Genomic DNA, 22136 nt, shown 5'->3' on the forward strand with positions numbered 1-22136 from the left:
AAGTGTTTTTTTTAATCAATTGAATGATCAATTGAAATTGTTACATGTTTAATTGATATATGTAATGTAATTGCATCTCGCTCCAAAAAAAATACCCCGCAATTTCATCAATTTACAACCTTAAAAGTGCAATTATTTCTAACGATTTTCAATTTACATGTTAGATAAATAGATGTGACCTTTTAATAATTGAGAAGGTTTACATAACTTACTGTATAACATGTATACATGTATCGGTTTAAACGTTTCAGTATGTTTATTTACCAGAACATAATTTGAACTGAATTTTGTCTGACAAAGGGAAGTAAAACCTTAACGTAATAATTTTCCACATCACCGATCAAACATAAATAATATATGTATGTCAGAAAAGTTGGAGACGTACCAGTTAGGACGATTTTAAGAATCTAAGACTCCAACAGTTACTCCCTCGGACAAATTTGATCTTGGATAAATATGCATGTTGAACATATTGTACCGTACACATTTACCTCGTTTTATTTTCTCTGCTATCCGCTTTCATTGTGGCATTTATATATATGACGGTATAACCAGAGCAAAATCATTTAGCTTACAGTAACTAAGGAAAACTAAATCACATTCAAAAGAAAACGTTTTACCGTACATTTCAACTCACAACCCCAGAAATAGTGAAGCGTTTAATACTATATATAATTATTTACCATTTTTACAGAGAGGTTAAAATGGTTAAACTTTACAGAATCACGCTTATCACAAAAATGAAGTTGTCGCCATTAGTAACAATTATACTTTATACGTAATTAAATTTTATCATTTATTTCAGAACAATTCAAATTAAAACCTCAACTTTAGTATCACGAAAAACCTACGTTTTTTTTAGAACAATTAAATGTAGGTATGCAACGCATTGTATACCAAGTGACTATAAGTACAAACGACAATTTAAGCGTTATTTCCATTGATGTCACTACAAAAAAGCGTGAAAAGACCAACGTTCTAATATATTTCAAGATGTTTTCCGAAATTCCAAAACAATGGAATGTGTTAAGGATTTTTCTGTCGAACAAAAGGGCTTATCATGCATTTTGGAATGACATTTCATAGGCAGGTACCAAAACTTTTATGTCTGCTAAGTGTTAGTTAATTATTATTTTTTTTTTTTTATTATTTCGGTATGTACGAAACACATCTACCACCTGTATGATTTATGACGTTAATATATTTAAAACAATCACCTGATATACCTGCAGTTTAATACAATCAAGTCATTTTATTTTGAAATATATTATATTACTGGCTGGTTAACTTCAATCAAAATCAATAGGCGAGTAAAACTGTATGAATAAAGAAGCATTGTAACGATTTCATATATCAACTGCTTTCAATAATTAATCGTGTCATATAATCAATACAAAGTAAAACGTAAATAGCCTTGTAAAGATTTTATCTAAAACTTTTTCAATATGTATTATACAGGGATTTAATTAGAGAAATATTGAAGACATGTTTTTGGTGTTTTTGAAGCAGGTAAAGTAGAAAACTACACATTCAAACAATTCTTTTGGGATCATTTTTTTTTAATTCTATAAAGAAATACAAAGCATTGACATAATTTATATGATAAACGTGTCTGGTAAATTTTAAGTTTACATGTTATCAAAACGTATTATTTTAAAGTCGAACATCTCTCCATTAGAACGGATGTATGACAATTTTACCTTCTTGATGTCCTGAATGTGCATACGATATTAAATGTGGTGTGAGTTTAAATTTCCGATGTTGAGGTCTTTATATCCCGAATCTAGCTATAAAACACTAAAATAAGTATCACACATCATTAACTTTTGTAGAATTTCCGAATAGGACTCTCTTCTTTATTAATTTAATGTCTTTTTTACAGAAATGCTAATTTGTCATGATATCCAGGTGATTTGCTTTACATGTTTTTGCAAGATCAAGCTACGACGATTAAATCATATAAGTTGCGTCACGTGATCAAAATGAAGATTAAACAGTGATCTTATGTACGTTGTTCCATATTTCAGTATTTTCCTGAATTCAATATTTTATAGAATATCGGGTCAAGGAAAACATACAGTTTTCGTTTCATGTCTCATTCTGTGATAAAGATAAAGATACAAGTTAATCCAGAGAAGCACTTCGGACGCTTAAAAATTTCATAAGGTGTGATTTACATTATGGACTATTATATTATTGGGAGTTCAAGGTAATCATTAGAGTAGTTTCTGCTGATATATTTTATATCAATTCGATGTGTGCACAAAAATGAGATTTTTAAAGCTTTTAATATTGAAAACACATTTATATGTTGTCGAAGGCCATATAAGGAACTCTTGTCCGTTCATGTTATTTCGTTTATATATATATATATATATATATATATATATCTTTTTGACATTACGTCTGGCTTGTTTTTATAAATATCGAATTTTAAACATTAAATCCTATTGCAAACGTTTCAAGCTGTCAGTTGTCTAAGGACTTCGATTTTAGGCCGATCTGTCTCAAAGCAAAATGTCCAGCTACGATATGTGTCGTTTACGCTACATTTTCGCTTTATATCTTGTTGAAAAAATTATGATGCATGACTATTATTTTCATTTTTGCCCCGCGAATCCCCTTTCTAAATGATCACCATCAATTTTATCAGCAATCAAAACCGGATTTCAAACTTTTTGTGAAACTACGTACTCAAGGACTTGTGTGAATCAGATATGGATACTTAAAAATTCTAAACATCTGTTGGGAGTACATACAATCTAAGTTTCTTTCCTATTTAAAAAATATCAAAACATTAACTTGTCTAAAAACAAGTATTCCACATTCAAAACTAAATGACAAATTACAAGAATTAGTTCTGCTTTGTTTAAAAAAAAGACAACGACCAACGTACATACAATAAAATAATAAATGGAAACGAGGAATGTGACAAAGAGACAACAACCCGACCAAAGAACAGCAAACAGCCAAAGGCCACCAATGGGTCTTCAAAACAACGAGAAAATTCCGCAACCGGAGGCGGGCTTCAGCTAACCCCTTTACAAAAATGTGTACTAGTTTAGAGAAAATGGACGTCACGCTAAACTCTGAAACATATAAATGAACTGAAATTAAAAAACATACAAGACTTACAATGGCCAGAGGTTCCTGACTTGGGACAGGCACAAAAATGCGGTGGGTTTAACATGTTTTGTGAGATCTCATCCCTCCCCCTACACCTATAGCCAATGTAGAATAAACAAACACACAGCAATACGCACAAAAAACTCAGTTTAAAGAAGTCTGAGTCCGATGTTAGAATAGGTAACAAAAGAAAAAAAGCAAAATGACACTGATAACATAAACTAACACAGGACTACTAGCAGTTACTGACATGCCAGCTCCAGACCTCATTTAAACTGATTGAAAGAGTATGTCTCCATCATATGAAGATCAAGCACAAATCCTCCCGCTAGGGGTTTTGTATCATACAATTATAATTTTGACTTACATTTAGACATTGATAATGATGGTCAGTTGAGAACAAAACTTTACGACTAAATTGATGATTTCAGCTTTCCAAATATGAACTTTACATTTATATGCATTTGTTCAGCGCCTGCATATGGAGTATAAATCTCCCATTTAATATGATAGCTCAGAATTTGCATTTCCTTTCATGATTTCCTTGATATTTTGACATTCCACCAGTTCATGTTTTTCTCTGACTGCTGATGACGTCTTTACACTAAATCCCAGTCGGAAATGTACTGATTGATATTTTAGTCTTAGATACATGATTTTTTTATTAGTCGTTTTTGGTTTTGAAATAGCTATCAGTAACTGCGAGTACTCTCAGATCTGTACTTAGTGTCTTTTTTGTTGTTTAAGATGAGGAGTGGATAAATACCCTGCCATGTCCGGTCTGTGTTTTTTTTTTTTTTTATGTTTTACTGCTTTGTATCGTTCTGATGAGTTAAGCCTTTTTCAACTGATTTTTATAGTTTGTTCCAATGTTGAGCTATTATACCACTGTCCTGTGTTTAGTTGGGGGGGGGGGTGTTGAACGCTCATAAACCTGTTTAACCCCGCCACATTCTTCAAGTGCCTGCCCCAAGGCAGGAGCCTGCAGTTCAGTGGTTGTCGTTGGTTCATGTCTGTCATATCTATTTTTCATTTCGAGGCCTTTTATAGCCAACTATACGGTATGGGTTTTTCTCATTGTTGAAGGCTGTACGGTTGCCTATAATTGATTACATCCACTTCATTTGAACTTTGGTGGATAGTTGTCTCATTGGTAATCATACTTCATTTCCTTATTTTTACATATTACCTGAAAAGGCAGTACGAAAAATATGAAAACTTAATTGCTTTAAAATCGAATGTGATTTTCATCGAATTTCCGATTCAACAGAGGTAAATATTGTTTTACGGTGCACAAATAGAGTCGTATATTCTATATTAATAGACTTAAACAGAAGTCATACATCTATGAAATTACGCATCAGTGTTTCTTTTCGTTTCAAATTTACGCATGGTTTATATCCGCTGCATTGTAAGGTTTCAATTCGATCAGTGGTTTCCCTCTTTTCATTTCTGGAGAACATATCAAATGACTATATCTTTAATTAAAACAATGTACAAGGCTTAGGAACAGCTATATATCATATGTCCAGTCCAGAACTCACACAATTTTGTTTTAGACAATGTATACTTAAGCTCATAAAACTGTTTCTAATAAACGGCAATCTATATCTTATATGGCACAGATACAACGCTATCGAAACACATTACCATCGTAACAAATTTAGTCAACAGTAGTTTACCAATGTTCAAATTCATAAATCGATTAAAAGGATTCAAATTGAGGTTAAACAAAAACTTAGGTAATTAAATTAACTCTAAAAGGAGCACCGGTAGGGTAAGCATCTCCATGCTATACATGCAGTGCCACCTTGCAAATGCATTCTCAGGCAAAGCTTTACAAGTGAAAATAGTGTACACTTACAGATTAGACGAATATTTTGGATTCAATTCACATGAGCAATACGTAGGATGCTACATGTTCAGCTAGAACTGCTTAACCTATGGGATCACATGAGTTAGGGTTCGTTTTCTTCACCCGTTAACTTTCTGTATTTTGTTTTGCTATAATTGTTTCAATGACGATTGACATTAAGTATGTTCTCTCTTTTTTCTCACTATTTGAAATGTATAGTCTGTTAGACCTTCAGCAAAAATCAATGTTGGTAATGTCTAATGAATACCAAAGTGTCAAATCACTATAAATGATAGGAGGATACCTAATTAAAAGCGAAGTGGAATTATTTTTAAATGTGTACTTTGTTAGATTGCTAATAAGAATTACTAGATTTTAAATTATAAAACAAAAACATAAAAAGTAATTACTTCACATTCATTAAATGTCTACTTCCATATCTGATATCTCCCATTTGAATTATAGTTATCATATTTATTTTGTTCTATTTAACTTGAAATTTCTAGATGACATGTGTCAGGTATTTTCAAAACGCGTTAATGGTAGCTGGTACAATAAACTACTATTAATAAGCTTTTTTTTATGTCAGTTTTTATATATTCAATATAGTAGTAACTATCTTATCATTTCCAAGGTACTCGTATGATTTCGAACGAAAACACAACCTGTCTTATAAAGTTTATGTTTTAGCTAATGACTGATGTTACCGTTCTCAGTGCATCTTAAAAAAATTATAAAGAAACCACCAAACCTAGTAAGTACGACATATACGCGTTTCATCTTCACTAGGATCAACAGTTGCACTCGAATTGACAATTATGGTTAACATCAATTACGAATCAAAGACGAAGAACAATGAAAACCACAAAAAAAACAAATGCGGTGACAAATCATGTAAAGGTGACCTTGGGTAGAAAACCTTCTAAATGAGAAGGTCCGGTAAGGGCTAGTTTTGACCTAATATTCGAAGTACATTTAATGAAAGATTTTTGACATTTTTTAAACACTTTAGTGTCTACTTCAGTCGATTCAATTCGTTTATGTAAAAGATTTGAACTGATTTGGTCATTAAAGACGCTCGAAATTAAGCTTAGATATGAAAAATCAATAAAAAATGCCATAAAACGTCATTTTTCAGATGGTTTTTGTCTAAAATAGAAATGGCTGCAATTGTGTTCAGTATCAAACTTTATATATGTTATGTATTATTACCAAATACAACATATATTTAAATATTAAGACTGACTCAAATGCGGCCACTTCCATTTCAGACAAAAACCGTCTTAAAATTAGCACAAATGCTAAAATTGTGAAGATTTCAGTAATATTGCACGTATTAATGATGCTATTACCTGATGCATGTGCATTGTGTTGTCAAAAACAGCCCATATTTATGGAACAGAAGTGCCCTTTTTTCCAATAAATAGCTAAAAGTTAACATTTCAACCAATTTGTAAAAATGCTACATTTTGGGCCAAAAAAGGGGTCTTACCGGGCCTACTCCTTTAACATTCTTCAACAAAATATTTACAGAAGAAGACTGTACCACTCGTATTTCATGTAACAAAAAGAAAGACTTTTAAAGTTTCCGAAAGTGTTACATATCTTACGATAAAATGTGGTTGTTTGTTATTGTTGAATGCATAAAGAAATGTTCATCATACATAGAATTATTCGAGTGCACCGACGACTTTTGCATTGTTCAAACAAATATGAATGCAGAATTTTGATGATTTAAAATAATTTATAATATTATTGTTGTCGGATGGTATGTTTGCTCCGTGTTTTTAATTGGGTTTTCAAGTTTCAGACACACAAATCTATCAGTTTTATATAATAAAAAAGAAAACCTATAGTTTTTTGAACCAATTTAAAAAAATAATATTTCTGTTGCAAAGAAGTTTTTATCATACCTGTCAACCTCTTACGATGGCAAAACATTTTTAGTGTAATTAACTGGTCATAAGAGTAAATAAATTCTGTTTTAAGGGATTTAACTAGACAAAAGCCATACTTGGTCCATTAATAACGCATACGAAGACCTTAAAAATAAGTTTAAAGCCTTACAACTATTTATAAGAAAAAAAATGTCAAAATGACCACAGGCGCTTGTTGTATAGACCCCCCTTTCTGTGTGTTTAATTTTTATTAATTATTATGAGTAAAATATTCAATTTTCTATGTTTGTACCACTTATCTATTACTACTGCGTATGTCTCGTCTATATTTCGAGTGAATTTACCATCACTGTTACAACCCCTTATTTTACTATCCATACTTAAAACAACATTTTAGTATGGATATCAAACCATGTCAGAGGAGATGCAATGATTAAGTGCATACTGGATAGGATTAAGTCCAAAGACCCGTTACTTTAGAAAATTTATGGACCGCAACAAACTTCGTCTGACATGGTTTGTTTGATACACATACTATTGTGTAGATTTTTGAAGTACGTTTCACCGATCTGAGTATTTCAAATATCATTGATTTCATAAAAATACTCAGAAAGCAAATACTATGATTGATAAGAATAGTATTTAGATGATGATACGTCAACCTTTGTTTTGCTAAACTCATGTGAGAAAACAGGGTATTTCTGTTCTTCCCAAGCGGCTGGTCTTTGTATTAAAGTGACACCTCACATCCACGTATTCCAACATCAATCCGAATTCCGACAGCAAAAAATCTTATTCGGCATATCTTGCATAAAATACACCGATTAAATGAATAGGATTTAGTAAAAATCAATAAATATTGGTTTAACATTGATAACATAATGCCGCCATGTCGGCCAATCATATCTCAGATTTGTACTGTCACAGAATTTATTGGACGCTATATCGATTATTTTTTAGTACCTATGGTACAAAAACAACACACTTATATAAAGGATACGTCTGATCTAATATACAAGTTGGAAAGGATTAAGCCTAATGCAGATTGCTGGCTGTGTAGCTTTGATGTAGTATCAATGTACACTAATTGCCAGATTAATGAATTATTATCGGCAGTTAGAATTTCGTATGATCAGTTTGATAAATCAGATTACAAAATCAAATGCCCACCTACGGATGATTTAATCTATCTCCCCAGATCAATTTTAGAGAACAACATTTTTGATTTTAATGGACAGCTTTATAAGCAAAATATAGGCGCCGCGATAGGAGCAGTGCCAATCCCGGAAATCTGTGATATACTCATGTATAAAATTATGAAAGAAATTCTTTCAAAGTTTGAACATAGAAAAAATATCTTTTTCTATGGAAGGTATCGTGATGATATTATATTAATATATCACGGCGACTGGAAGGAAATAAAGGATTTGTTAGAGTTAGCAAATAGTCCTCATATGTTCCTGAAATTCACACTAGAAATTTTATCTAAAAAAATAATATTTCTTGATGTTAATATTTTCAAAAAAAACTAGGTTTTTTTAATGAAAATATCTTGGATGTGAAAACACACTTTAAACCGACAAATGCCTTCCTTTATCTAGATCGTAAAAGCTGTCACAGTCAACACGTGTTTGCAGGGTTTATCAAGGGCAAAGTTATCAGATACATTAGAACAACAAATAATGATGTTGATTTACAATATATTTTGTTACAGTTCAGATTGAACTTAATAAATAGAGGATACAAGGAGATTGAAATCGGAAAGTACATAAATGAGGCATTATAATGTAATAGATCTGATTTAATAAAAAAAAAAAAAAGCCAAAAAACACACAAAGGAAATGCCTTTAGTATTGGCAACGAAATTCAATCCATGCATTCATAAATTAAAACAACGCATTAGTAAACATTGGTTTGCAACGAAATATTTTTTTCAGGCAAACCAATAATAGCTTATAAAAAGCATAAAAATATAGCAGATCTATTGACAACGACAAAATTAAAATGAATTGATAAGTAAATCCCTGATGATGGCAGGCCTACAATGCTTAAACCCATTCATAAATGTTATACATTTATCATTAGCATATAATACAAAAACCGACGAAACACTAGATTAGTGTCGGATTGATGTAAAGCAATTGCAAGTCTAGTAATACTAGCATCATGTGATCAATATTTTGTAATATAATTACAATAAAATACTGATGGTATGTATACGGAGTCTTCCGAATAAGATTTTTTTGCTTTCGGAATTCGGATTGATGTTGGAATACGTGGATGCTAGGTGTCACTGTTATACAAAATCCTGAGGATGATTAAGGGGGCCCCGTAAATTTTAGGGAATGGAAAGGGAGGTATTCAATTTTTCAATACTCCAGATGGGGGGGATAATAGGCATCGAAAAAAATTTACAAGATTTAAGCTGTTCTGTATTTCAAACATGAACAAATTGTAGCTAATTTGATGAATATACTCTAAATCAGTATCTGATTATTCAACAGAAGTGTCTAACACTTAATTCAGATGTCATATCTATAAATATAGTGTCATAATGTTTGACTTCAAACTTCATTATAACTTTCCATAAAATATAACACTTATAATATTAAAAGTTGTTTCCTTACATGATTTAATAATCGCAAAACTCATGATTGAGCATAAATTTCGATGGTTCAAGATGACATCTAGGAGTTAAATGTGGCATTTTTAATGCGTCTTAACGTGAATAATTTTCCTTTATGAACTCAGGGTATTGTGTCAGGCCACCCACTCCCAACGCTTCCCCTTACAATAAAAAAATGTTTTTTGGAGGAAAGACATACATTTTTTCTATAGTTAACTTCAATATCTATGCTATCATCCTTTTCTTACCCTTAAAACTCATTAAGACCCCTTTTGGAACCCCAATTTTTAAAGCAGAGTCTTGGATATTGAGTGCATCATTTTTTCTTTTGTAGAAAACATTGAATTATTAAAGTGAGGAGTTAGATACAGATACAGGTAATATCTTCTTTAACCTACATGGAGACGATGCGAATTACTATACTTCAACCAGCGTTTTTATGTTAGATTTATACATTACTATGTATAAAACAGCAGCTCCCGTTTCGTACGATTCGTCAAGTTACGCTTTCGTAAGTTCGTTCGTCAATATCCTGGTCATCTCTATTACGCGTATGTTGAAATTGTATTTATTTAAATTATCTATTTTTTTAGATATTACTGTTGTTAGTGATCATTGATATTGGAATGGGAATACAATGTCCGGATTCATCGCAATGGAAATTGAGGACAAAAGGAATTTGCAACACGGTAGAGCCGTGGTATTATTGTTTATTTGATGAAAATTCTTTGAAGTATAAAGAGTTCTGCAGAAACAAACAAGATTTTCATAAGCCAGGTATTGTGATTCCGTGTGTATGTGGTTTCTTTTTATTCATATATTAGTCTGTGTCTGCGATAATTTACATGTTATATTTATCTATATTATATTTAGTATCTTTTGACAACATTCTATTCAAATGATAATTACTTTTTAAAAAGTTCTCCCTTTAAAAGAATGTCACAAGGCCGTTAATTTAATATAATTAAATCAAGGATGTTCGCTGCTTTGTTTCCAAATAATAAGCTTTTGAAAATTCTATTAGAAATTGATAGTCTATAAATAACGGAACAAAAAAAGAAGATAAAATTGAATGGTCCGTATCTTTGTTTTTGAGACATACATGTAAGCTTTGGAAAATTGTGCGGGAAATGATTCTTTCTAGATTCTATAGTATATTGCACACCCTTTTTCTATCAAAAACCATGACAAAATAACAAGAATATTTTCGATTTTTACTAATGCCTATATGAAATAAAATTATGAAACGAAAAGTAGGGGTTAGCGGGCAAAACGTTTTAATGGCACTACATGGTAAATTCAGAGGATTCTGAAATATTACAAAAAGTAAAAAACAAGACAGCCGAACATCCTTAAAAAAATAAAAACAACGTTATAAATTTATTGCATCCGAAGCGTTTTTCTGGATTTACCTTCATCAGGAACGCTGATCCATCTAAGGTCAACTTTGCCTGAGGGAGTTAAAAACCTTATTTTCTTTATAATTTCAACATTTATCAACGGACAACTTTAAAAAGGTTTGTATTAAATCAGGTCAGTACCGAATTACCGACTTCTGGGCTGATGATACCCTCGAAGGCCTGCTTGTCCTCAAACAGAGGTATCGGCCCAGTGCTGTAAAAAAAGAAACAACACGTTATACATTCCATGCGTCCGAAGTGCTTTTCTAGATTTACTTTCATCAAGAACGCTTACCAGGCCGAAAATTAGAAAGCCAAGGATGTTTTAGAATCGAAATAGTTGAAGAGCTATATGATCAAACAGGACCTACAAAGATATCCAAATTTATCTAATGTCAATATTGCCTGAAGGAGTTGAAACCTTAGTTTTTGCATAACTTCAAAATTTACAAACGGACAATTTTAGTAGGTTTTTTATTAATCACTACAGAGCTGGTGATACCCTCTGGGAATGATAGTCCACCAGTGAAGGAATCGGCCCAGTGCTGTACAAAATTTAAACAGCACCTTATAAATTTCATGCGTTCGAAGCGTTTTTCTAGATTTACCTTCTTCAGAAACGATCAAAGCCAAACATTTGAAAGCCAAGGACGTATAAGCATAATATGTTTTCCCCCGCAAAAACAGCTGCCATATATTTGAATCTCTAAAACTTGTGACGTCAATACGAAAATTTTATTTTTATTCGGCATCAGTATAAGCATACGCATTTAATTTACAGTGGACTTAAAAATTATTGTTCAGTTTTTTCTGCTGAAAGAGCTTAGTTATAACTTCAAAATAAATTTAGGCGCAGGAAATAAAGTCACAATGTCAAAGCTGAATAAGAATTTCAGTCTTCATTATAGTCAATTGATCCAGTTCAAACTTTGAACGAATATTACGATTGGGGAAATTTACAGTAAATGTCGACAACCAATGAGTAAAAAGTAAAATAACAATAAAACCAAACTCTAAGGAAAATTTAAAACAGAAAGTTCCTTATCAAATGGCAAAATCAAAAGATCAAAGACATCAAATGAATGGAAAATAACTGTCATATTCCTGACTTGGTAGAAGCATTTCCTTATTCAGAAAGTGGTGGATAAAATCTGGTTGTATAGCTAGCTCAACCTCTCACTTGTATAAAATTCCATTATATTCCTAACAATGTGTGAACAAAAAAAACAGACATACTAGGTACAAATGTCAACAATAGGGGTACAGCAGTCAACATTGTGTTATAATCTTAATCACTTACTCACTATAACACAAACAAATATGTCAACAAAGAAAAACAAAATGGCATATGGACAAAGCACTTAGGCAAAAATGAAAGACAAGAATACAAAAATTGACCATAGCACAATAACATAATGACAGGATGTATACGTACCGAGCCACGCCAAAAGGATATTACCAAAAATAAACTAAACAGTAAAGGTTAATAATTTACAAAGATACATAAAAGAACACTATAACACGTAATAAAGATGTTGAAAAACGTCAGTAACTAGAATCTATACTTCAAGACCATCATGTAATATTTGTGAAGTTGATACGGAATAATTATCAACAAGGTCTTGGTATCTTCCGATGAACTTATTTTAAAAAGGACGAGACGTTCTTTGACATAACCCTGGTTCATCCACTTTCTGCTCAGACACTGGTGACGTTTTGTGAAGTCTGAGTAGCAGCTGCAAGCTCTTAAAAACCGAATGAGTTGGGAAGTGTATATTCTATATGTAGGTGAAGTTGGTATATTGCTACTAAGGCGCGGGGGAAATTGATATTTCAAAATAAAAATCATCTCGTTTGTCATAGATTATGGTACTGAGATGATCGCTTATGTCGTATTCGAGGTAAAAGTCTAAAATCAGGCGGAGGAAGCCATGTCCGATATTTCTTTGATTTCTAGTTCTGGAGGATATATCAATGGAACCCGACATAAAATTTTGGATTGTAAATGGAAAGAACACCATCAATATATCTGAATGTGAAATTAAATGTTCTGGCTTCTTTCATCTTCTTGTTTTTGACAAATATTTGAAGGAACTCCCACTCATCTGAAAATAATTAATTACATACAAAAATGTCCACTTCTTTTATGCTGTCATCAATGTTTTACACAAAATTGAAAGAAAAAATAAACTTATTCTTATTACAATGTAATGAAATCATGACAATCGGATTGGTATACGTAGCTCTGACGTAGAAAATGACACTGTTTGTGCTCATGAATGTAAACGAGATCCGCAATCAACAAAATAGCGATAAATTTAAAACTAGTTACTGTATCTTATGTGTAAAAGTATCCTAAGGAATGTATTTATATTTATACATAGAAGAAACGAGTATACATTTTTTAGACAAACCATTGTTTCGGTAAATAACAAACACTGTGAACTTCTCTTTAATTTTCAACTTTTCGTTTTTGAGAGTAAATATACCATCAGCACAAGTTTATCCCGTTTGCATAACTCCGTTGATTAGATATTCGAACTTTACATTGGAAACCGTTTTTGAGCATAATTTTAATCTGATACATTTGCAGGAAAGAAATCTTTTAACTTTGAGATGCACAGAAAGTATACACATCTTATATGCTATTTCAAAAATGACATAATTAGGTATAGTTTTATTGTAACTAAGAAACCTTTTTTAAAGGGAATTATGATGGGAAAAGAAGACCTGTAATTTTCAGTAACTTTGAGACATATATTTTATATGCAATCGCTTTTGGAACATTGTCGAAACTCAAATAACTTATTTCAACGAGCTGGAGTCAACACTTGCCAACATCCGTTTATTATATTTTTTTGTTTTGCACTATCAATAATACGTTTTCTGTGTAAGATCTGGTTAAACTGTTTGTCGTTTTTCTTGTTTTACTTGATACTGTCTGTTTTAATTGGACCAATGACTTTTGATTGCTGCCTTTTCGACAAATTGTGAGCTTTTCATTACTTTGTAGCAACATTTGAGCAGCGCCTACATATGTAATACATTTCTCTAAGTTGATACGATATTCCAGAGCCCAGTTGATACGATATTCCAGGGATTGCGTTTCCTACCATGATTTCCTTGATAGAGGGTTGATGCTCACAAGAAAGGTATCAAATCAAGAAATTATCCGTTCGTAAATTTTACGGACGCCATCACGAGATGGTTGACCGTTATGGATTATCTGTTTCTCAGATGACGACGGATATGTTCCAATCGTCGTAACCACAATCCCGTCCTCATTTTCTCTAAGTGTGACCTACCGAGTTAGACTTATCACCGCGTGTATATTTACATGAGCAACACCACGGGTGCCAAATGTGGAGTAGGATCCTCTTACTCTTCCAGAGCACCTGAGATCACCCCCGGTTAATGGTGGGGTTTGTGTTGCTCGGTCGTTAGTTTACTGTGTTGTGTTTTCTTTATTATTATTTTTTTTTTTTTTTTTTTTTTTTTTTCGTTTTTTTTTTTGTTTTTTTTTTCTTTGTCCATTTACATATCCCTTTGGTGTCTTCCGCCTCTCTTTTTTTTTTATTGCATATACATGTAACTATTTTTCTTGAACTTAAGCACACTCATATTAAGTTTTTCTACGTGCTTTTCAGTGACAAGTTAGCTGCATATCTATACAAAGTTTTTTTAAGGTTCCCTTCTGGCTCTTTTACTGCTAATGCCAAAATTGAATTTAATTTATCACTAAGTCAATTAAGATTCCTCTGTGGTTTTTCAATTTTCAAACATGAGCTTGTCTTGCATCAGTGATTATATAAGTTTTTTTGGTCTATTTAAACATGTAAACAATCTTCAAAACTAACTAAGTTCACTCAGGTTTAGACCGTTTAAGTATATATTATGTTTAAAAACTACTACAGTAACTGTGATCATTCATAAAATGACTTACGATTGCTATATATTCCATTGTGTTTACCTTGTTAGGATATAAGTATGTAGTTAGTGGAAATATCAACGGAAAACCATGCAATGTAGTTAGGTTTCAGCCATTCAAGTTCAAAACAGATGGAAACAGTAGATGTGTCTTCCAAAAGTCATTATGTACTGAAGAGGGTCAGGTTGATTTCAATAATGGCACAACGGTATCAGACAGTACTTGTCGGTGTGATTTTACTAGAGGATATGCTTTTGTTTCTACACCAAAAGATCTTTGCTTCTGTGTCCCATCGAATGAGGATTGTTCATGTTTCAAGAAACCGTGTAGAGAAAATGAAATACTCACCCCTGGTATGTTTAATTATTATAAGAAACCAAACAATGTGAACCATTTGGTTGTGATTTTGAAAAGATGATATTTGGTTTAGTTTTTTTCCCATTTTCTAAAGCACAAAATACTTGCAAGACAAGGAATTAGATTTATAATCACCTCAGTTCATACGGTAAGAATCTAAATGCTTCCGTAAACTTTTACAGAATAGATGGCAAGCGGAGACAAATAAATACTAGTTAGTTTGCGACTACTGAGGTTGACGCGTTGGACGAACATTCTAAGAGTTTCCCTATTTTTAACGACACTATATCAATAAAATGCTTTGAGAACATTATACATTTTTACCACTCTTAGTAAAGATTAAGAGGAAAACCAAGAACGTTTCTTAAAATGAAACAAAAATACTTCTTGTAGTTTTCAGTGAAACAATTGAAACCTAGTGCATGTAATGAAAACAGGAAAAGTTATCATAAATCACAGTATAACAACTTTTCTATTACGTCTTATATCCGTTACCAAGGCAAAACAATATTTGTGAAAATATTGTTTGATCTAGTTTTATCAGACCTTTTCAACCTCGGCACTGACTAATGTCCCCTACAGTTTATAGGGGAAATTCGGTTATCGTTTCAAAATAAATATCATTCAGGAATAACATTACATAATCTATACAGCTTGCTGTTCGGTGTGAGCCAAGGCTTCGTGTTGAAGGCCGTACTTTTACCTATAATGGTTTACTTTTACAAATTGTGACTTGGATGGAGAATTGTCTCATTGACACTCATACCACAACTTCTTATATCTATATATTTGCGGAATAAGAATATTATTTAGAAGGAGAAAGAGACGTATATCGAGCAAATGGTTTGTTGCAGATTTGTTTACTATTTTCCTTTCTTTTCTCTCATCACATAGCACATAACTCATTTTTTTAATTTCTTTTAAATGTTTTGTAGAAAGGGAGACAAAAGATACGAAAAGGATATTAAAACTTAAAAGTTGATGACAAATTGACAACGCCATTACAAAACAAAAGAACCAAAAAACTAACAACAGTACACACTAACCCACCAAACAATGGGGGTGATCTGAGGTGCTCCAGAAGGGTAAGCGGATCTACTTCCACTCCACATTTGGCACCTATCGTGTTACTCGTGGTTGCTTAGTACAAATTCGGTACTAAGTCTAGTTTGGTGGTGTCACATACGACACAATGTATGAGGACAATAGAACATGATCATGGCTACGACAATTGAACAAACCCTTCGTCATTTGTGAAACAGTTATTCAAGAATGGTAAACCAACTCGTAAGGACTTTGCGAAATATATAATGTAATGTGACTGTCCGTCTGTCGCATATTGTCAAAACTGTAGATCTTGTGTTTCTAAACCGATCTTCACCACAGTTGATGTGCACATTCATTATATTAAGGAGTAAAAGCTTATTGAGTTGAAAGATATTTACAAGTGTGGTTAGAAATATGAAATATAGCTAAAATCATGCGAACAAGCCCTTTAAATAAACTTATAAATTGATATATTTCCAAGGATCGCCAATTAAAGCGTTTCCGCGTATGTCCAATGTGACCCTTTTAATGTGTATCACTTTTAAATAACGAGCAAAAAAGCACAAATTTAGTTTATGTTTTTTCTTTATGGTGTTTTTATTTAAACAATATTTATTCAGATAAAGCATCACAGAATGATATAATACAATTGGAATTAATATTTAGGATTCAGAAACAAGCAAATTTGCTTTTACAAATCTGTCTCCTATGATGTTATTTAGATATTAATTAATTCACACTTCAACTATTTCTAAGATATAATCTTTACTTGGCTATTAATCTCCTTATTTTCATAAAGACAACAAAAATTGATAAAACGCAACCTGTTGTTATCCCCTGAAAATTTTGACGAAAGAACAACGTGAACATAAACGTTTACAACTGCATACCCGTGCGCATTGAACCATAGATAAATAAATTATTTTTTATTACAACATCAATGTGTTTTTGTTTTTGTTTGGGTTTTTTTTTTTTACATTTTCCTCGAATTCAAAAAAAACAGTTAATTTACAATATGACGTCAGATGCTGATGTCAGTGTACATGACGTTATTGGGTATGACAGGTATTAAACAATAATACTTGTTAGTTAAGTACCTGGTTATTTCTGACCATTGAAACCAAAATCCTCTTGAACAAAATTGCCAAAATCCATTGTGATCGTTTTATCTTATGAGGGAAAATAAAAATTTGGAAAATACAATATTTCCACGATTCGGATCCTATTATATATAGATGTATTCGTATACTAGCATCTAAAGATACATACTAATTATTTGCAGATTATGAATGCGTAGAAACAGATCATCTGATTGGTGGTTTCGCCTGTCCCGTAATAAGGAAGCAAAGGTAAATTAACGTGACTGTTAACAACAAATTTGAACATATTTGAACATTAAACTTCTACACATAACTAATATTATATTGTTATGATTATATGAAGACAATAATATTTGTTCCAAAACAAGTATATTTCTAAACTTCAAATGTTGATAAAAAAAACATGGTTACATGTAGTCCGCTGTTTACGATTCAAACCAGGGTTTTCGGTGTTCAAAACTATATTGACCCCGTCGCATGAGTTTCCCTGGTTTACTCTTATACCTCTCATTCAGTATAATTATAATTGAAACACTTTATCATTTAAAACTTCATTATTGGTATATAATTTTCTTTTTGTTTTGCAGGCTACCTGATATTTCTTTAAAGACTGAAAATGATATTACAAAAGTTGTGCACCGAGGTCAGTTAGCAAATACACGTTGTCTATATTTTCATTTTTTCCCTTCTTTAAGCTTTTGAATAGTGTTCATGTGGTGTTAAAGATTCATAGAACAGGCATATACACTGGATTTGCATACGACTAGAGTGTTTTCATCAATGTTGATCGCTTTAATACGTGCATTAATCATAATACCAGGCAAAAAAATCACGGACTGTTAGCATTATAAAAATAAGAAGATATAGTATAATTGCCAAAGAGACAAGTCCTCACCAGACATTGGGGTGTATGTAGATGAATAATTAATTGAAAGTACTAACACGTGCATATTGTTAAGCTAACACATGCATATTGTTCGTTTTGTTCCTCTTTTTTTTAAATCTCAAAATCTCAAAAGTATTATGGCGTTAATATTCATGGACTCTAAAAAGGAAAATTTTCAGTTAATTTTAATAATAAAAGAATTCGCTAACGCAAGTAAACATCGTTATCATATATACTCTTCACTTGAAATTCCATATTTTTTTGACATAATAATTGAAAATGGGCCGATAATATAAAAGAATACGCATACAGAAAGGACACCGCCAAATCGTTTACATTAAGATTAAAATTGTTTGGACGTGCAGCATTCAAAGGAAAGTCGTTTCCAATACCAAAATGTAACATAAAAATGAAAATTTAATTTCAGTGATGATTTTCATTGATTTATTAATATTAAAAACTTTTAATTTCTGTTCAAAACATTGAACATGTTTAATCACAATGTGTATGTTTCAGTTGCATTCTTTGAAGATGATATTAAAAAATGAGATTAACATAATATTGAATTATTGCTACTATTTTGTGTGAACATATTTTAGTCAGAAATTATGTGCAAAAGAATCGGACGAAAGTTTTGCAACTTACAAAGGACTTGTTCAGTTATTAAACGCATAAAAATACACACGCATCAGCAATAGAAATATAAAGAAATCTTCTAAATGTAAGAACAAACAAAATCAATTGTATGAACTAAAAATGAAGTGAATAATCATACCGAATGATTGAGTTGTCTACTGAAGTATATTTCAGAAAAAAAAAAGAAAAATGGCAATCAAAGTATCAAAAAATCAAACAGCAAAGCAAAAAAAAACAACAAGGAAACACAAGGATATTTACCATGGCCTCACACTGTACGAACAAAAATTGAATTCAAAAGATTGGTAACTGCACATACGTGTCATGTCTACATCATGATTGTCAATAGACATGTATAGTTTAAAATGTTTAAGGGTGCACCTTTCCTATGCAGAACGGTTGGTACGAAACATCTGTATATGATAAAAAAAAAAGATACATATCATGAGTGCTAAAACGACTGACATATCGATCTGTTTATTCTTCTAGAAGCATAAAGTTATATTCAGTTTCAGTTTACTGTGTATTGCTCCATGCTTAGTTTTCTGGATCTATTGTCTGCTTTTTAAAAATTTAGATTTTTCACATATTGAATGCTAGCAAAATCATGTCATGTTCTGTTGGTTAAACTTGTTTTTATGCCATGATTTATATCATTTTGCCTTTTCAGGAACTATACGTATACCAGAAAGAAAGAACATAGTTTTTTGTATTCCTTATTTGTAAGTAAAACCCGTTAGTGTTCCAATATTCAGTTTGATCAAATTTAAACGTACACATGTATTGATAAAAAAGATCGGTTGACATAATCGTATCTCAGCTATTCTGGGACGTATTCACAATGATGTTCTTTGGTGAATTGAGAAAAATAGAATATTAATATGTTCAATAAACTTTAAGTATAGATAATTTTGGCTTATTTTAATATCAAACTGTCAAGCCATTGAGTAAATACTTCAAATCAAAGACGTCATCATTCAATGTGACCGCCACTACATTAACATGTTGACCAACGTAGACATGTTTTTCCGTTTTTTTAGGTACGACTATTTAAAAAATGTAACTTTAAAATTAAATTAATATTTGATTATTTTTGTTCATATCAGCTCAGATACACGTATTTGTCTTAAATAAACGCAATTCGAATCTAAACTTTGATTGAATTATCACAACTTGTATTGTCATTGGCATTGTAGCACATTTCATTTCGTTTAAACTCTAGACACATATTGATGAAGTCAGAAAAATATCCAACTGTCAGCGAACGCATGATTATACAAAAGTGTAGACAGTCCATCAAAGAATCGAACACAAAAATAAAACGGAACTAAGCGTTTTAAATCTTATCAATTCGTTAAATAATTTGAAATAAATAATTATATGACACTGTCATGTATGTGTCACAAGAATACAGGAAGCGGTAGCAAAAGAGGAAACAGCATTTATATGGATTTATGGTCCCACTTTAAGAAAATTGCAGCCGTAATGCCTGAACACGCTATTAAGTTGATACAAGACTTTTAGTTATCAATTTTAAATGATTTAAGTATGAAATGAAAAAGAACATCAACAGGGATACCATAGATACGTGATTTCAATAATAATGAGTTCGTTGTTGGACTCCTTCATCTTTTTAGGATATCCTTAAAAAGTAATGCCCTGGAAAAATGTTGCTTCCATTTGTATAGAGATGTTTTATATATTGATATAACAGATAAGAGATTTGTGTTTTCGTTATAACATCAGTGTTAAAGAGTGAAAAAAGATATCAAAGGGACATTCAAACTCATTAACCGAAACTTACCGAAAATTCAATGGCATCAAAATGAAAAACGATCAAAAGTCAAACAACAGTATACAAAACACAACATAGAAATCCAAAGACTGAGCGACACAAATCCAAGCAAACATTGGGGTTAAATTAGTTATTAAATGCTTTTCAGGTAAATAGTGCTTACTATGATAGTTAACACCATTGCACATTGTTTGTTAAAATATTACTGTTAATGACTTCAAAATATAATGTGTATGGGACCAATACTTATTGCATATCAATGTACGATCAAAACAAACTCTTGTAACACCTATCTGAGGGATCCATTGAAGCTCTATTAGAAGGCTACCTTTCTGCCTCTAAGAAACACATCCTTATTTTGTAGTGGCATTCCAAAAATCCTGTTCTTGTGTCATGTCAATGTTCATTGCAGAACCTATCTACTGTATTAATTGTTTCAATAATCCCGTTCTAAATATTTGCCACGTTCAGCAAGCAACACTTATCAATCAATTAAAATGATTAATATATTTGTCTAGAATGTGTCTGATTAATAATTGATCAAAGCGTTATCAGTGGTTTAGGATATTAAAAATGAAAATTCTAATGCAATTATTTTTATCAATGGTTCTGATTGGATGACGGTACGCGTAAAATTCTCTATCTCCCTGTCTGTAACTAAGGAATCCGACATTTTGAATTCCGGAATGTGTTGTCATGTATTTTCTCCAATAATAACCGGTAGCTTTACGGTCGGAAATATCCATTTACCTGTCTCCGCTATGCCTCGCCAGGTAAACTCAATTTGCGATAGTAAAACTACCAATGGATGTCCGCAAAGCTTCAAATACAATGCAGTTATCTGTAAATTATTCTTGATTAATTTCAAATTACGTTTATGTAGTAATGAGTTCAAATGAAATAATACATTTTGTCTATCTTGCCAGTATAGATCTTTACTTGGAAACTTATTTTAATGACCATTTATTAATAGTGGCGTTCATTTCGCTGAACTAGTATACATTAGTGTTGAGGGGCCAATTTACGCCTGCCTCTTGGTGAGGGATATTCTCGTTACGTTGGCCACCCATTGTTGGCTTTAAGCTGTTTTCTACTCTTTTGTCGGGTTGTTGTCCCTTTGAAACATTCCCCGTTTTCATTCTTTATAATATCAATGAAAAAAATTAAACAAATGAAACAAATATAAAAAAAATTGCACCTCTTGTTCTTCGTATAAATGGATTTACTTTCACCCTCAGATTCACTGAAACAGTTCCTTTATTACTAATGAAAAAGTAAAATAACAAAAATACCGAACTCCAAGGGGTTAAAACGGAAAGTTCTTTATAAAATGGCAATATCAAAAGCTCAAACACATCTGACGAATGGAAAACAACTGTCATATTCATGACTTGGTACAGGCATTTCCTTATGTAGAAAATGGTGGATTAAACCTGATTTTATAGCTAGCTAAACCTCTCACTTTTATGACAGTCGCATAGA

At 31.8% G+C, this 22136-nt stretch overlaps 1 protein-coding gene across 2 annotated transcripts; it reads left to right on the plus strand.

The window, feature by feature from the left end:
- The first annotated feature begins 1403 nt into the window (after nt 1-1403).
- On the plus strand, nt 1404-19605 carry LOC127716270 (uncharacterized). Of its 2 annotated transcripts, XM_052222432.1 has the most exons (7): nt 1404-1509; nt 1883-2209; nt 10099-10282; nt 14884-15186; nt 17520-17586; nt 17925-17980; nt 19530-19605. In XM_052222432.1, the coding sequence occupies exons 3-7, from the start codon at nt 10132-10134 to the stop codon at nt 19583-19585; spliced, it is 633 nt and encodes a 210-aa protein (XP_052078392.1). In that variant the 5' UTR covers nt 1404-1509; nt 1883-2209; nt 10099-10131; the 3' UTR covers nt 19586-19605. The 2 variants fall into 2 exon arrangements, with proteins under 2 accessions (XP_052078392.1, XP_052078391.1); XM_052222431.1 differs by lacking the exon at nt 1883-2209.
- Nucleotides 19606-22136: the final 2531 nt, after the last annotated feature.

Source organism: Mytilus californianus, unplaced genomic scaffold (genome assembly GCF_021869535.1).
Source record: "Mytilus californianus isolate M0D057914Y unplaced genomic scaffold, xbMytCali1.0.p SCAF_9, whole genome shotgun sequence".
In the NCBI taxonomy this organism is placed as follows: domain Eukaryota; kingdom Metazoa; phylum Mollusca; class Bivalvia; order Mytilida; family Mytilidae; genus Mytilus; species Mytilus californianus.